Below are 18,880 nucleotides of genomic sequence, written 5' to 3' on the forward strand. Positions count from 1 at the left end.
TGCCGTTCGTCGAATATAAGTTTCATCGCACATTCGCAACAATAACGAAAGACAATACCGTTCGATGCAGACGCTACTCAGCGCGCATTAAAACTCCGAAGAAGAGACGCACCTCTCTCGTAACAATCCTTCCACCTCCCGGTAAACAACTCAAACAATCAAGTCAGCATGTTTCTGGCACAATATGGAGAAAGAAACACACGCACACGCGGAAAGTTGTACAATCCTTTTTTTCGTGCTTTGATCCTGACCCTCTCTAAAGCAGCGAGCGAAGAGGGAAATAAGCGCCGCCACGCGCGCGTCGGGAGTCGTGATGCTACTGTCGGCGTCAGCTTCCCCCGGTGTGTGCACGCCGCGCACTCTCTCTCTCTCTCTCTCTCTCGCTCTCTCGCTCTCTCGGCCCACCCGATCGATGTGCCTGTCCTCCTCGTCTGCTCTCCCGGCCGGCGAGGGCTCCCTGACACACCACCCCACCCCCTCCGCGCTTTATAAAGTGGAGGGAGGCCACTACTATACTACTACCACTACTGAGAGAAGCTCACCTGCAAGCCTTCTTTTTTTTCGTGCTCGAAAGTTTCTGTGCGGGAGGATTTTAATTTTGTTGTTATAGCTGTTGTTGTAACTGCAAGGGATTTATTATGGCACGAAGCGAATATTTTCGGGGAGTAAGTAAAAGATGCTGATGTTTACAAATTGAAAATTTATTGTAAAAGAAGTCCCCACGGAAAAACGGTTTGTCGAAAAACTATCTCTCCAATAAAAAACGAGTGACAATCGACATTCACTTGAGAAACCCGAGAAACAAAGATCTCTCTAATTCGTTACGGAATGTCAAACGTATGAAATATCGGAATTCCACGAAGCCATACCTTTTTCCATTCATTCGATACACATATAACTGTAGCATTCAACTAACATCCACAACTTCCGAGTCGCGGAGCGCAGTGCGCGTGCTCGCTTATCCATAGACTCCTTTTAGCGAGCTGTTCAACAAAACGGAATGCAAATAAACGACAACATCGCTTACGGATGCAGCGAATAACATTTCGTGTCGCGCGCGGCATTCCCCCTTATTTTTTTCCTTTTCGCAAGACCCTGCCTGACCGGGGGAAGGAGAGCTCTCGCGTCAAATTTATTCATACTCGCTCGATCGAAATTAAATATGCCGCGCTGACTTTGTACGTCAAAGGGAGAGCGACGAGTGCTGGAAAACTCGGTTTAATTGAAAAGAAGCGAGATAAAAAAAACATGCACTTTTCATTCCACGCAATCAACAATGAAGCCGCTTCGAAGGTAAATACGCGTAAATCACTTTATTCAAGGAGCAAAAGGCTTTTCTCCCCGTTGAGTGTGCGTATTCACGGCGACGCACTTTATACATCTGTCTCGCAGCGAGCGCGTCCTTTCATTAACTCGCGCGTATACGGGCCGCGCTTAAAGCGTTACGATTTCGCACGCGTAACGACTGCTCGCTGATATCGCGGGCGCGCGCGTTATCCTTTGTTTTTTTTCTTCCTGCGAACTTCTCTTAATTAGCCGGCGCAACGGAGCTGGAACGCCGTGTCATTTCGTTTTTTCCTTTTCGCGTAGTTTAGATTGCATAAATATAGCTTGTCTGGCGAACCGCTGGCGGAGTGGGGGGAGTGGTAAACGGAAGTGTCAAGGGTTGAGAGCGCGTTCGAGGGAAATAATCGCTCGGAAAATATTAGCTCTGCAAGGACAAACGCGTCTATGTACTGATAACGTATCTCCGATTATGTCGTTGCCGCGAGTAGGCACGTGAAAGTCTAACGACGTTAATACGACTATCTCCCGCCGCCACGCGGGGCGCGAACGGGGGGGCGTGCGACGTTTTTGAACCATCGTCCCGCCGCGTCTAGTGATCGCTGTCACGACAGGGAGAATTATATCCACGATTCCTCCGTGATAAATCAGCTATTTACCTCGTTAACTTTCGCACGATGACTCGGCTCCTTTTTTTCCTTACAGACGCACTGTTTACTGTTTCTTTTTTCTTTTTACTATCGTGTCTGCTGACTTTTTGCTCGAGACTATTTATACGTGTCTGATGTTCGCTCAACGTACGATCGTTTTTCTTCGGATCACGAGCTTCCTTCTGGACGTTTTGTGGGATATCCGTGCGAATCTTATCTTGTTATTATTTTTTTAACGTGTGATTTTTAAAATGATCACGAAGGAAAAGTTTACAACTTCTCTGGACAAAAGCTGATCGAGTACACGAAGTCATTCGAATGTCAAAGCAAAATTTCTACTCGTAAATAACAAATAAAACGGGCAAGCGCGCTCGGCGACCTACTTTCGTTGAGCGTGCGATAAAGTGCGCGAGGAAAAATTCGAACGGTTTTTTTCAACGAAAACTTCGCAGCATCCCCGGCCGGCGTTTAAAACGACTTAGCCTTCGCGCTCTCGCAAACTTCTCGGAAAAATCTACTTTCCATTCAGCGTGCAGTGCGAACTGCTGAAAAATTACAATGTTATAATTCTAAAGAAGAAAAAAAAATTTCCCTCTCGACAAGTCCAACCTCGAAACGCGAGGGCAAGAACTTTTAGCGAAACGCCTAACAGTACATATACAATTTTCGCCTGCGCAAGCACGCGAAATGCCCTTATCGTTTACATTTGTTTTTCTTTTATGAGTGTGTACGTGCGTATGTGTGTGTCTATATGTGTGTGTGTGAAACAGAACTCAACGAACGTTCTCACCTTTGTACCCTTGCTTGCGAACTTCCATTTTACCGATATTGTATCTCGTTTTCTTTTTTTTTTTCATAAAAAAGTCGTCTCTTTACCAAACAGCTTCAAAAGATATTTAGCTTTAGTTTGATAACTTATTAATTTTAGCTCTGAAAGTAAAAATAATTAGTTCCTGAAAAAAAGATAATGTTTTTACTTGAAAAGGATTAAAATTTCTCATACGGGCACTTTTTCTCTGAATGAACCGTAGAAATAAAATCTCTAAAAAATAAATCACACAATCTTAAATAAATACACACAGATTTATGCATATTTTGATAAAGAAAAAGCTCCCATAGTGATGTAACTAGATTAAACGATTAATTCTTGTGAGATTAATATGCAATTGTATCTGTGTTCATTACTTTGATCCTATCGTTTCATCCTCATCTTTTTTCATCAGCCAATTTATTTAGTTTTTTCCTCCTTTGGCACGAGATTTTCTTTCTTACAGTCACGTACTGTCTTGAATTCCGAACGTTTTTCTTCATCGCCGCCGTGCATTTACTAAAATGCTACAGCTAAGCGCGTTTCATTTTATTTGTTTTATTTTTCTTTGCGAAGTTTTCCCATGCCTTTTTTTTATTCACAAGTTTCTTGTTCTGGAATTTGGATTGGGTTCAACGGCTTCACTGTATTCGATGTTCTAATAGTATACCATTTTTGAGTGAACATCTGATTTTGATTAGAAATATAATTACATTACATACCGTGAAGTGCAACAAAAAGTACAGAAAATCGTTTGTAACGTTCTAACAATCGCCAATCCGTCTCAACCATTGTCAAGTGCATCCGCAATTGTTTAACCTCGCAGTTGTAAAAACAAACAACAAAGGATTCACGACGACGAGTGGATCAGTGAGGTGAGAAATGTTTTTTGAAGGTCAACGGGTGAAGATGCGCCAAGGCGATAGCCCGAGCAGCCCGACAAAGACGCTACGTGACCACTTGACTCTTACTTTATACCCGCGAGTAGCGTCCTCGCCACCTGTGAAGGTCCTGCTTACATCCGCCAAATTTCTTCCCTTCCGCTTTTGTCAATTTCAAGAACAACTTTTAGACGCTTATTGGACGATTTAAGGCTCGCTCGCCTGACCGTATTCATTTATTTCTACTGAAATATTTGGAGTCGTTATTTTGACATCGAATTCGAAGGTAAAGCTTTCCTTATATTTACAAAAATATCACATGTTAGTTTGTAATATAGATCTCTTTTCGTGCTTGCAATGTCTACTCGCAGCTAAACTTTATTTCAATTAAAACGTTGCACGTGGTCAAACAATATTCCTCGACGCTAGCTACTCTACTGTATATTGCTTTAAAATCTTAATTGAATTTCCCAAAATTCTCATATGAAATTCTAAGTAGAATTTAAATAGTTATTTCGTTTTGACAATATCACTAGAGATAACAATGTAACGGTTACTCAGAAAAGAAAAACGTGGAAACTATTAATACCTATAAAACGTTTTTTCCTAGTACAAACCACCCAACAAAAATGCTCGTCGTGTAGAAAAGAAAAAACGAGAGCGTTGAGAAAATTAGCGCGCGCGCAGAAGACGACGATGACGACGACGAATAAAAGAAGCACAGAAGAGGTTTTCCGAGTGTGACCCTCGAGAAAGCCGAGACTACACACTGCGCGCGCGTGCGTGTGTGTGTGCAAGTCCGGAAGCGGAGATTTTGCGCTTGGCCGAGTGTGCGAAAACTCGTAGAGCGATTATGTGGATTGCCCGGCAAGGACAGCCAGTTATTACATTTGGCTTTGCTCGTTGCCGTCCGTACATTCTCAATCGCGTGTGCGTGATTGGGATTTCAGTTGACGTTTATGAAAATTTCAAAATCCTCGCGGTGCCGTTGAGATTTGGATTATTAAACCCTTCGTCGTGATCTGGCAGGGTGATTAAAGCTTAGCGACGGGAAGTCGCTGTTAGCATCATCTTCAAAGCGAATCTATACTCGAGCAACTTGGGCAAGATCGCAGCTCCGCGCCCTATCGACATATCAAGAAAACTGTTCGCCTACTCGGCGTGAAATAGCGCGCGCGCGCATACTGAACATTTGACTATCGCAGCGGGAGAAAATCCGATCCAGCATCGCGTAGACAAATCAGCAAGACGCGCGTACGTTCGCGTATAAATTTTCTATCGCGCACCTGGTTCGCGCGCGCGCGCGTATGTGAGAGAAAGAGACGCGCGAGAAAACTTTTCCACGGTGGGGGAGATAAAAATGAAGGGGAAAAAATTTGATTTAAACTCGATTTCGCGAGATGCCGAACAAATCAGCTGCTCGCTTCTTCGCTCGATCAATCAAGCATCACTTCAAGAAATACTCCATACTCCGAGATATACCTCTGAAATAATAGAGCGGAGATGTAACAATTACATTCTCTATCTATTTTTCTCAATTTGGGGTATTGACAGGCAGCGTAATTTCTTTTTCCGGTATTTGATTGTTTCACCGTTCATTTCTCATTTTGATCTGACCAAAATTTTTGCATTTCATGAAACACGCGACATAGTTCTATTTTCATTCGTTATTTATTTGGCATGGGAAACCCAACAGATTTAAACCGAACTTTTTTATTTTATTCTCTTTATTTACATACACTTTTATTTGCTATCGAACGGTTTTCTAGAGTGCACTTCAGTGCTTTTAATTGAATTGTTTTTTAATTGAAAATTGATTTTGTGTAACGGCAAGTGAAAATAAACGAACAAAAGCCTCTTCGACTTTTCCACCGACAACTAGCTCCATGACCATTTTCGAATAATATTTTGTACTTTCTGCGATTGACAGCTTCTAACAGACGCTTTAGACACGATAACGGGCACTAACCGTGGTTGCCCATCGCGGGTGAAATGGAATTCATTTGGCGAGCAAGTAGACGGCCTCCATGCAGAGCGCGCGCGCAGACAGTATCTCTCTAGCTACCGCGGCTCACTATAGCACGAAAGGTCGTGCCAGAGTGGCGCTACTTACGCTAGAGCGAGGATGCTAACTCACGAGACCCTCTAATTTGGCTCGTCCCCGAGAAATTGTCCTATCCGCGAGCGCACAAGCCTGAGAGAAAGCTTTAGTGGTGCAGCCGAGTGGGAACGCGTTTCTAAGTATTTAAATGGTCTGGCATCCTCCACGAATCACGTTGGTACTTTTGTGCGTGTTTTTATTCAAAGTGAACTTCGAGGATGATTAACTGACGACGGAAATGACCCAATACAGTGTCTGACTATTTGTTGATTCGACTACAGAATTTATTATCTATTATGACTTCATAGCAGAACTATGGCTCAAAATTACTTTCAAAACACGAAATCAATATCTTTTTTAAATTTAAAGTAATTTCAAATTCACTGGATCAATTTGTAAAACCCGGATACACGTAAACAACGATTAGCAATTTTCCAATTTGGCTATTGCGATTTATCTGCGCGAAAAAACGTGTTATGACGTAGGTGAGAGTAAATAGCGATTGAATATCGTTCACTTTTATTTTCAATGTATCAAAAGCATTTCGCGTACTTCCATCCGAATAAATATTGAGTCTGAAAAAAACGAAGTGCTCAACAAATAAAAATAAAGTGTTTAATGCAATAAAGCACGCGTTCACCTAAACTTCGCACAGAGAAACTGTTTGATAAAAACAAAGAATAACCAAGTTGAGTCGAAGCGAGCAGACCCATTCGGCATTGATTTTATTCTTTCGCTGAAAGTTGTGCGTTTGTTCCTCTCCATTCTTTTCCTAGTACGACTGCGAATCTGATGTTAAACTTGAGCAAGCACAATGAGATTAGCACCGAATGCAAACTTCCTAGTAAAGGAAAGAGAGGAAGGGAGAGAGCCGGCAGAAACCTGCACAGTTCGGTCAACTTGATTCGGCCGTGTGTTTCGGACCATCCACGCGCTAAACTTACTCCGCAGTTGCGCATTTTGGTTTCCGGCTGACGACGACTCTTGAACTCACTGTTACGACTTGTGGCCAAACAAAGTGTAACTGAGGCATTGAATTTTACAAAAGCTATCGTGGACTCGCACATAATTTGTACTTAACATTTTTCAATATATTTATTTTTTTATTTATTTCATTACGATGATCGACAAAATATATACATTTTCAAATTCGAGATGATTATTACAAAAGGCGCATTTACAATAACATTAACAAATTAAGACGTTGTACCAAACTCAATTAATATTATAAAAATAGTTCTAACAGAAAAATCATTTTTTGATAAACGATAATTATTTATTATACAAAAATACACAGAATCCTATAGATGCATTCCATTTTTTTTCAAGCATTAATTTCTTAACTATTGTATTTCGTATACCGTATTGCAAAATCATAAAGTATAACTCACAATCAGATTCCAAAAAAGTAAAAACTACTCAAAATTTATAAAATCTACTCATAATTTATAAAATCTACTCAAAATAATATGTATATAGATAAGATAAATAAGAATAATATAGATTTGTGGTTGGTAGGAAGTTGGACAATTATATCTTACATCACTTTTATTCTAAAATCTTACATTATAAACAAGGGACTGGAAAAAACAAACTAGAAAACTAAGATTATTCATTACAGTAACAATTTCTTATTTCCTGTAACGTCGCAAAATAAGATTACATGTATTACACGTTAATGTTATGAAAATTATTTATTTATTTAATACGAAGTTTATTAAAAATTATATCTAATAATAAAAATACTAGTCTACAAAGAATTAATTAATTAACTACCTTAAACCTATTTTCTACAAGAAAAGATAATAAAATTAATCTAAACTTAAATATAAATTTCAAATCAGTATAAACATAAATTTTAGCTCACAAACACATTCCAAAAGAAAATGTGGAAAATTCATCACCAATAATTTCCCCTTTACCAGGATAGTCAAGGACTACGCAGATTCCATTGCAGGAATTATTGTCATGTACACCGGCGCACGAGTCAGAACCATCATTTAATGATAACTTTATATGTTCTTAGTTTTATTAAAGATCAGAACATTTTTCATTCTCAAGATCAGGACTAGGAACATATAGACTTTCAAATAACAGCATCAATTACCCCATTCGTCTCTGATACGATAGTATATTCCCTGTTGCTATTTGTAGAGTAACTTAGAAAATCGAACTAACTTACACGGACAAACACCTAATTCTCTTGACTTTATTAGTTGATGAACAGTTAATTTTAATATAACTTCGATATCGAATTCTACGATTTAAAATAAATTTGCGTTCTATTAAGTTTAGCATCAAATATTAACTAAAAATAACAATATCAAAATTAACAATTGTGCTTAAATCATTTTTTACAGAGTATCGTTATTAATAATATATAAAGCAGCCGTGATTATCAACAATTTTAAATATTCGATTGTACTGTCAAATATGTGACAGGGCTGATAGCGATGTTCGCTAGCCCTGTGCGCGGCACTCTCCTCGCACGGATGTAGCGGCCGAGCGTGGCTATGGTTGACATAGCATTCACGCGCTCGTGTCGTTGCAGGGCCTGGAGAGGGGAGAGCGCGGACGGCGGAGAAGACGGTGCGAGAAGGAGCGAGATCGCGAAGAGCGTGAGAGAGAGCGAGAGAGGAAGAGGAATGGGCGAGAACGCGGAAAGCGCGGCTCGCGCCGCGAGAATTAAGAGAGCGGCAGATATTGAGGACAGTTGGAGAGTGACCGTACGCTAATGAAGTCACGGCGCGAGAGAAGTTAGAGAAGTCTAAGCAGAATAAAATTCGTATTTTTGTTGATGTAACTACCATTAATCCCTAAAACAATGAAGCCTTTAAAATCTAAACAAAAAATCAAGAAGGGAAAACAAAGTGAAGAAGATGCTGATTCTGACGTTGAGGAAAAGTCGAAGAAGGGAGAAGAGGATAATACTATTTACCTGAAAAAGAATGAGAATCCTAAACGCAAGAAGAAAAATGAAGTTAAAGCTAAAGTTCTAGATTCTGAGTCTGAAGAAAACAGTGACGATGAAAGTATCTTAAGTAATAAACCTAAGAATAAAACTAAGGTAAAGTTAAAAGATAAGCCAGTTAAGGAGGTTAATCAGCGTGGTGAATTGGAAGATGCTATTGATACTGTAGATAGAATAAATAATGATTTGGATAAGTTTACTGGATTAGCGAAAACTTTAACAGAGAAGGAAATGAAGGCAAGAGAGATTGAAGAGGCTGGGAAGGAGATAAAAACTACTATGTTACCGTTAAACGAATGGACTGATACTTCTATTTTGGGTAATGTTCAACCCTTTAAAATTGTGAATAAGATACCACATATCTTAACAATGGTTAGAACTTCCTCTGTAACTGATGATCCTACATTAATAGAGTCGCTTTTATCTGGAAAAGAAACTAACGAACTAATAACTAAGTCATGTGATATGTTTAAATCAGGAACATCTTGTGTTAAATATGTTATTGACTCTTTGGATACTTTTGCTCCCTTGAGATATGACCCCGAAGGGTTTAACGAGACATCTTTGCAGTTAAAGCATTTTAGCGTAACTGGTGATGGTGATGCGAGTATTAATGATGCTGAAGCTAGAACTAAAGCTTATTGTGCATTGTTGGAATTAATATTAAAATTGCGTTCTCAGGGTAACGTTATTATTCAAAGTCCTACAGTAACGACAATCGCTAATTTTGGTGTGCTTAATGGCCCAATTAACTTATTAGCTGGAAAGAATGTGCCTACAGGAATGATGCCACATTTATTGTTAGGAGTATATGCTTATACTGCGATGTGGTTTAGAAATGAGGTGACCAATTTAATTAGTGAAGATGACGTTGTTATTGGTGAATATGATTCTATTGTGCAACCCGCCGGCACCAATGCAAAGAAAAGATCAAATTATGGCGTTATCACTGATCACGTTTTTGCTTCTTTGAATCGAGTTATGATTAATCAACATGATAGTAAGAGAGCTAATGCATTTGACTATGTTCAAAACCTCAAGTATTTATTATTATATAAATGTAGTATTGAATTGGTCGGAGAGGCTGAGGCAGATATCTGGGATATATATAATCCCAACAATGATGACGCTCAAAAATATATTTTTGTATTTTTGTTATCTCCTAGAGTTCGGCAATACCAATATCAGTATTTATCAAAATTTTTACATAAGATGAAAGGCATCAGGGAAATTTCCGCTGCTGATCGTTTGATGAATGAGAGGCAATCACCCGAGGTTGTTGGTATTCGGAGTATATTGGAGGAATCATTAAATAGGAAAGTTAGAGGATATTCTTTAGGTCATTGGTATCAAGCTATGGTAATGGAGAGAGCCCATGCTTTTATTAGTCCTTCAGCATATCCAAAGGTTGAGTATACTACTATTCAGGACGCAATTTTTGATTTGTTGGCATTTGCATTAGATGCTTTAACGTTTCCAAACACTTTCTGGTCCAACCTTCATATTTATGGATATGTATTATATAAAGCCTGGCAGTATATAAGACCTAGAGAATTTTAGCAACTTATTGCTAATGGTTATACTAGGAGCTGTAGATACGTCAAGAAGCTTTCACGCGAGGAATTGATGGAAGGAGAGATTCCAAGAGTTTTTGAACAAAGATTTGTAAATCCGTCTGTTAGGATGAGAGAGTTTTTAAGTTTAATAGCTCCTGTTGGTTATTTATATACTATTGACGTTTCTAATGCTCTTTGGGCCCCTTTTATTGATATTGATAGTCAATTTTACATTCCGTTTACGAGGGAACCTCGACCCAAAATGTCTTCTGCTACGAGTACTCCGCTTTCCTAAAGAATCGATGCGATTATTGAGTTATTAAACGTTTTGGTTACTGAGTGGACTAGAAATAATAATCAGGGTAGAAATATGGTTAGTCCTTTAACTAATCTGTTGTTAGCTATGCGAACTTGGGCTTTAGTGTTTAGTTCCATCTGTCATTATGAGGTTCAATTATTATATAGAAATTTAGCTAACGGGCCTGAGATTATCGCTACTACTTATAGAGGTGCTTCTAGTCCCAATGTGAATGATTTCTTTGGACTCTGTTCTAATATCGCAGATCCCCGTTCAGGACTTCCTGCAAGAGACGCTTCTACTTCTATTTGTTTTGGAATTGGATTATGGGGGATGATGAGTCTAGGTGGTGACGGAATAAGTATAATTGGTGATACAAGTTCTAAAAATAATAGTTCCTTTCACTTTCCAAATCCTGTTGATAGATATAATGATTTTGTTGACTTGACTAGAAAAGCCGCGACTGTCTTTGACGCTTTTGCTATTATGTCTTATTTGATTGATGCTAATGATGATCCTGATAGTAACTTGTCATTCTTGAATCAAGTATTTGGATTATCGTTGAAGGCCGGTGTTGCTACACAAATATTAGATTGGTTATTAAACGGTGTGAGTGTGCAAGAATTAGTTAGTGAGCGAAGAGCTCCTGGAGAAAAAGCTTTGTATGTTGACTTGAGGCTAACTAATCCTAAGATTTGTGCTGTAACTTCAAAGGGGCATGTTCGTACTAATCCACTTGTTAGAAATCCTTATAGGGATGAGCAGTTGCAGCTTATGGACCGATTTGAAAAGGAAAAATTAAATATTGCTTTAAATGTTGTTGTCAGTGCCAACAGTCCTTTGCATGGGTATAATCAAGTAGTAGTGATTGCGAGAAGCTTGTTTGATGATTATTCACCTACTAATAGACATCCTGAACCACAAATGATCCTTGAGTATACGTTTACGCCTCCTCTCATGGGTGTTGAGTTAGTCGCTAATGAATTAAAAGTATATATATCCATTGATCGAATAGAACTAACAATTCTATTCATGCTCGCGATTACTCTCGATTGGCATTTTTAAAAGACTCGAATTGAGCGACCAAAAATCCATCGACATTACCCACAGTATCGCTACGTGTACCTAAAAACTGCAAAAATGACTGACGTGGACGTTTCAAATATGAACACGACCCAGATGTTGGCTCTTATTAAAGAGTTAGACTCAAAAGTAGCTAAAGACTCTAAACTTGACAGTTTAAATTTTACTACTCCTCAAGTCATTACTCCCACCTCAGACGCTGATGTGTCCACAAAGACACAGCCAAAGGACAGTATTGCCTTAACCCAAGAAGCTGACCTCAAACCTGAGAAGAAAGAATTACCCGTCATTGCACTTAAAGATCTCATTGCAAAACCATTGATACGTTTTCCACTGAAGAAAGTACCTTTAAGGAACATTTCGACGTTCTCGCCTATTGCGATCAACCTATTTCATGTCATACACGAAATGGACTTACTGATCTCAGAGAATTCCTACTTTAGAAACGATACCTCTATATGGCATCCGTTACTTACCCGCGCCTACTTTAGTGCCTTATTCTATATACAAGGCTTACGTGCCGGACACTATGCTAGGATCTACCCACCCGGCGTCAATGTTATAATTGACCAAATTCTAAAACAGTTACCGCCCGAATCACTCCCGATTCCCGGCCCTTTAGTACCCATGTTCAAAGCTCTTTGCGCTTGCAAACCCAGCAACGACTGTTTTAACCTCGTTACTCCAGCTTTCAACATGACCGAATTTCCAGTTGCAAGAAATGCGATCTTTCCACTTATCGGAAATACGACATTCCTTCAACCACACACCAAGATGTCACTGTCTTTACTGACTACCTTAGCTCACGCTGACGAAGATGAAAGACCTGACTACACCGACATTACCACCATAAGTGAAGGCGAACCCTTCAATCTTCTTGGATATAACTTTCCAGATGAATGGAACCAAATGTGTCGAAACATTGTTTGCTTACCAAACATGACTTACATTCCCGAAACGAATGAAGACATCGACGAAACATTTGCTCTAAATTATGATAATTATGCATTCGACGAACAAGTTGAGCCACTGATTAATAATGACTGGTTTGATTACGTTGGACTCTCCGACGTTACTTGGATACAACAGCTTATTCCTACAATGAGCCTTTACTCTACATATATCCATTGATGGAGAGCATTGGCATTCACCCATTCAGGAAGGATTTCCTCGTGGCGTTTCAAAAACCTTTCACCGGATCAGACAAGAATATTATTGGGAAAATCTAAAAGACGATATACAAAGGCGAATCCAACAGTGTCTAGAATGTCAATTGAAGAAATTAACTCGTTTACAGACCAAACAACCTATGATAATAACTGATACATGTGCTACAGTGTTTGATAAAATTGCTATGGATATTGTAGGCCCTCTAAAAAGAACAATAAAAGGAAACGAATACATTTTAACCTTACAGGATCAATTAAGTAAATTTTGTCTAGCTGTCCCATTAGCAGACACCTTATCATCAACAATAGCGGACGCATTTCTTAAGAAATTCATTTGTGTTTTTGGATGTCCGAAAGCTGTGCTTACTGATCAAGGCAGAAATTTTTTGAGTTCGCTAATGACGCGTATTTCCAAGCGATTCAAAATAAAGAAATTAAAAACCACAGCATTCATGCCTCAGTCGAACGGTTCCCTAGAAAGATCTCATCACGTATTAATTGAGTACTTAAAGCAATATACCGATCTTGACAACGATTGGGATGATTGGCTCGACCTAGCTATTCTAAACTACAATACCTGTGTACAAGAAAGTACCAAACATACGCCGATGCATTATCACGGAATCCGATAGAACCAATTAATGTAAAACATATACGTCAGAATGATAGAGAAATTAAAAATCTAGTTTACTCTTATATTAGCAAACAGACAGGTGAAGAGTTTCAATTCTTAATTAATTCTACTTCCACTACCAATATCATTAAATCCTGTTGTGTACCGGACGATATACCTATCCAAATGTCCAATATCTTACCCATGCAGAGTATTTTTGCTGAAGATGATTACCAAGAATGTGGATTTGTCAAGTTAATAATAGCCGGAAATGAAATAGTATTTTATGTTGTTGCAAATTGTCAAATGCCATATCACGGAATCATAGGTAAAAATTTCTTATACAACACCAGTACGAAGATAAACTATAATAACAATAGCATAAACGAAAGTAACGCAATAAAACCTGTTGTTAGTGATAGTAACATGCAAAAATATAGAAAAATTTATAATTTATATACGCCACTCGTTGACGAAGAACCTCCTTTATTGAATATATATAATCCAAAATACGGATGGACACAGTATATGATTAATAGTTTATCTGAACAGAGTCTAATAAAGGAAAAGTATGCTTTAGGAATTCGTGATGAGACCGATCAAATTGACCTAATAGATATTAATGGTTTAACCCATAGAACTTTAGGATCAATAACATTGAAATTATTTGAGATACCAATGAAATTCCATATTGTACAAAATGACTTTCCTGTAAATTGCGAAGGCATAATGGGATCTGATTTCCTTTTTTCTAGTAAAGCAAGTGTTAATTTTGACACAAAGACAATAAAAATAGGAGACACTTACATTCCTTTTAGAAGACGGAAAATACCAACACAAGAAAATGATAGTTATATATCTGTAATCACCGAAGCAGACAAAACACATCAAATTCCTGAAATAAATGTAGTTACTAGAAGGCAAAGACAACAATTGGAACAGTCATCTAACCCTTTGGTAGTTCAAAAGGAAACTGAAGAAATCAAACCAATAAAACGTCCACGCGGACGACCCCGGAAAATTCCTGATAATAAAAATATTATCCCACACCCAAGAACACCTCCTGTAGAGAAGTTGCCTATACCTGAATCTGTCGAAGTTGTTTCAAAACGTTACCCCGAAAGAACTCGAAATGAGATACCTGATTACGTAGAAAGTGATCTAGACGATAGTGAACTTGAAGCTGAAGCACGAGTTATACCCAAAATACCTGTGCAACCCAATCAGAATCTACCTCACAATATACAAGATCCCGATTCCGAAGAGGACTCAATGAATAATAGTTCGGATGAGTCCGTAAATAACGACAACGATACCGCTAATATAGTTAAGGTTAAAGAAGCCATACATGTACGCAACGACAATGTTGCTTATTTTATAAGCAGCAATGGACAACCTTGTGATGAAGGCGCTCGAAAATTAATAGAAAATAAGAAAATTAATACTAAGGTAATCTTACAAGTGGGTGAAGTCTCAAAAGAAAAGAAGAAGAAGAATTATCATCAATTTGGGCTCTGCATACGAAGAGACCGCCCAGAATCGTTAACTTATATTAAGGATAATATACACATTACTTTAAAAATATTAAGAGATTTACTAATTAATACTAATCAAACTGAAGTCTGTATTGCTCAGAGTAAACATGTAGAAAATTTAAGTTGGTTAGAAATAGAGTATTTATTAGATAGTGTCTTTAGAAATAGTGGAATAAAATTAATAATTTGTACAGATAAGTTAAAGTATGTACCCTTAGAACAACGCGACGGAATCTTTTATGAATTCCATAAATCCCCAATTGGAGGACATCGTGGCGTTAGATGTATTTTAGGTAGTGAACATTGTATAGATTCTGAAGGAGGATACACTTTTTGGGAAAGTGTACCTAAAGATGTATGCAAATTTAATCGGTATCAAATATTGTATGAAGGAACTGCTAATCAAATTGAAGGTGAAATAGAACAAACATTATACTCGTTAGTAACACAAGACATTGCTTTTGCGTTAATATCCAAATCTAAACGTAATCTATGTGGTTACGAAATTATAGTTACTGAACACCCAAAATTATTTGTTTATATTGTCGAAAATAATGCATTTTTTCTAAGTAAGAAAATATCAATGAACAACCTAGATATATTTGCGTATGTAAATTCTAAGTTTGTATATGTAGAACGTCACATAAAAGTACAATTAAGTCGTATGTACAAGGATGTTGTCGTACATCGCTGTAAGCAAGAAAGAGAAATTATGAAAAATGCACTTGCAATTGCTAGTCAATCTCCCGATCAGTTTGCCTATAATCTCATGAAAGGACCCGGATACATGGCTGTGACTGCAGGAGAGGTAGTACACATCGTTAAGTGTATACCCGTTGATGTGAAGGTATTGCAAGGAGACGAATGTTATGCTGAACTAAAAGTAATCCATAACAACCATACCAAATTCTTATCTCCCAAAACACATATTTTGAAGGCTTATGGGACAGTAGTTGATTGTGTGACGGCGGACCATTTTTTTCTTAAAATTTTAATATTTCTGTATAGCATTTAAGACAAGCGGAGAAACGAGAACAGTCGCTCAAAAGCGAGGGGGACCGAAACAAGTTATTAGAATTTTTCCCCGAAAAACAATAAAACCGCGACTGCATCCGAGCTAGCGTTCTCCAACGCATGCAAAGAGCGTGTAGCCCCTTGTATGTGTTTAACACGTGTCAACATGTCGATGAGAGGAGAGAGTCATAAAACTGCGACTAACATCCTGTATGCCACTTTTCCAACGGATTTTTCCTCCTTTTAGAATGCTCAAAAATTTACCATTGAAATGAAATAAAATTAAAATTATCTAAATACAATTGTTTCATTATCGCAATACATCCCGGATAATTATGACTTCTCAAACCTCTCATCGAGTTCTCATTTCGAAGTTAGGATTAGTTAGAAAATAAGAAAAACAGAGAAAAATCCAAGAAAAAATTATTATATACGCGCACTATATTGTTAAACGGATTTTTATTGTAAGAAATTAGGAGATAATCGCCTTGTTAAGTTACATAAGTTTTTGTATTAATACTCCGATTAAAACTGAAATAGAATTGTATGATTAGTGAAAAATGTAATACAATATTGTTCCTAGTAGCTTGTAAGTTATCGAGTTTATAAAAAAGAATAATTTTTAAGTTATTGTAAATCCGCTTATTGGATAAATCTTAGTTGAAAATGGTACTCGAGGAGCCATCTCACGAGCCAAGGCCTGTACCTCTGCGTCCGCTCCTCCGATTTTCTCCACGCCCCCGCTCCAATTAGGGCCCGAAAAATCAGTGAGGAAAATGAGAAGAGACAAATGGGCCAATGAAAGCATCATCGCTTACTCCACTCCTCCCAAAGCCAAGACGCTAAGAGAGGGACTTACCACCCAGCCACCCCCAGTGTATAAAAAGAGATGTACGAGCTTCGAGCGACAGTCGTGGAAAAAAAATCAAGAGAAGAAAATTCAACATTGTGCTATCAGTGAAGAAGCAGAGAGCCAAGCAGCCAAATAATAGAATAAATCTGGAATTGGACAAGGAGAAGACATCCAACACCAAACTCAACAAAACTTCTTAATAAAAAAAGACAGTAAGCGAATAAGAAAAATCCTTTATTTCTATACTTTCCTCTCTCTTTTCTCTAGCGAAGTAATAGCTCGTATTTCCCCTTTTTTTTATTAGCTGGAGACTACTTTTGATAGGCTCCAGGTACTAATATTATTAGAAAATCCGGGTACTACTATTGATAGGACCCGTGGTGCTTCTAGCTCAAAGATTACGACTTTCGATAGGAATCTGAGAGCGGAAGTATAGGCTCTGTGGCACTACCCCCCTCGATTTAGACAATTTCTTGACGAGTGATCCACGCCAGTTTAGGCGAGAAATCGCAGTTCTGGCGACAACGAATCCTGAGACTGCACTAAGCCTCAGGCGCACCTGAGCTGTGTCGTTGCCACGACGTCACATAAAATTTTGGAGGCCCCGGAGGGATCACTGTCAAGAAAAATTATAGGAATATTCTTTCCTTAAATAAAAATAATTTTTAAGGAAAGGATATTAGTAGGGTTTTCCTTTTTGTGACTTGCGTCAGTAAAAAAAAATATATACATAAAAATGATAAAAATATAAGAAAGAAATAAAAATAAAAAAAAAAAACTTGTTTTCCATTATGCCCCCGTTCGTTAATTTTTAATAGTCTTTCCCACGAAACGGTTAATACGCTAGACGAAATAATCGAGGATATTCAATCGTTAAGAGATAATCAAATAACCGTAATAGATAGGGTAAATAATCATAGCGCCGACATTTCAAAAATTAATAATAACGGTCGTAGTTTGAGTGCACGCGTCGCAAAACTAGAATTAGAAAATAAAAATAGGATCGAACAGATAGCTAGTTTAGGAAATCTTTGCGTAGATTTAATTAAAATTAACAAGATTTATAAAAAACAGATTAGAACGGTAACAAAGCACGCGAAAATTAATAAAAAATTAGTTGCACAACAAAAAATTTCCACCAACGTTTTAAGAACAAAAATAGAAAAATTAACAAAGGCTCTCGAAAAATTAAGTTTAGCATAGTAAATAAGTAAAAATAGATTAGATTAGAAAAATCCTTACACAAAAAATAATATATGTCCCTGTTTTTCTTCTTTTTCAAAAAAAAAGTGAAAATCCAAGGCAAAAGGTGCAATTTCTCCAAAAAGCGAAGGAAGCAAATAGCACGGATTTACGCTAATACACCTGGAGCATGCACTCCTGAAGAGCAACGCATATTTAAGATATTAGAAATACAAAGGAAAAATACGGAAACAGTAGACAACGGACCAAGGCACGAAGCAAGACCGAGCTTAGATGATAGGATAAATCTTTTATTATCCAGTAATATCAATTTAGCTTGCAAGCATGGTAAAGATTCCCAGCAGTGCCTAGATTGCATTAAAAGTTTTCGAGAACTCGGACGGATTCCGAAAAAGAGGTCAGAAAACCAGAAAAGTGTGAAAGGAAAGCGCCACCATGAGTCTTTTATTTGCTCCTGTATCTCGCTATTTAAATGCCGAATGTACATCATCAGTCTTTGGCCTTATTCCACGTAATATCACTTTACTAGATATAGGCCTAACACACCTCTTAGTCAAGAATTGTTTAACTACATCAAATGAGGATTCAGGTCTCTTATATAAATGGGCTACCTCTAATGATTCACCCTTAGATGTAAAAACCTTTTTAAAGAAGATGGATGGAGATCCTAAGTCTTTAAAAGGAATGGTTGTATTGTATAGGAATCGTGATTATTCGCATATCACGAGTTTGTCTGAAATGACATAGTACGACACACCTATAAGTAAGGAGGATTATTTAAATTTTGTGGTTGCCGACACAAACTTCCTATATTCAAGTCAAGTGAATACCGTCAAAGCCGACGAAGATAGAATAAAATCA

General features: G+C 37.9%; 1 protein-coding gene across 1 annotated transcript; it reads left to right on the forward strand.

Moving 5' to 3' along the window:
* Positions 1-6,867: 6,867 nt before the first annotated feature.
* On the forward strand, positions 6,868-10,270 carry LOC131666911 (uncharacterized). Its single transcript, XM_058939983.1, has one exon. The coding sequence runs from the start codon at positions 8,549-8,551 to the stop codon at positions 10,253-10,255; it is 1,707 nt and encodes a 568-aa protein (XP_058795966.1). The 5' UTR covers positions 6,868-8,548; the 3' UTR covers positions 10,256-10,270.
* Positions 10,271-18,880: the final 8,610 nt, after the last annotated feature.

The sequence above is a fragment of the Phymastichus coffea genome, unplaced genomic scaffold, assembly GCF_024137745.1.
Source record: "Phymastichus coffea isolate CEN01 unplaced genomic scaffold, Cenicafe_Pcof_1.1 PCOF00062, whole genome shotgun sequence".
Classification (NCBI taxonomy): Eukaryota; Metazoa; Arthropoda; class Insecta; order Hymenoptera; family Eulophidae; genus Phymastichus; species Phymastichus coffea.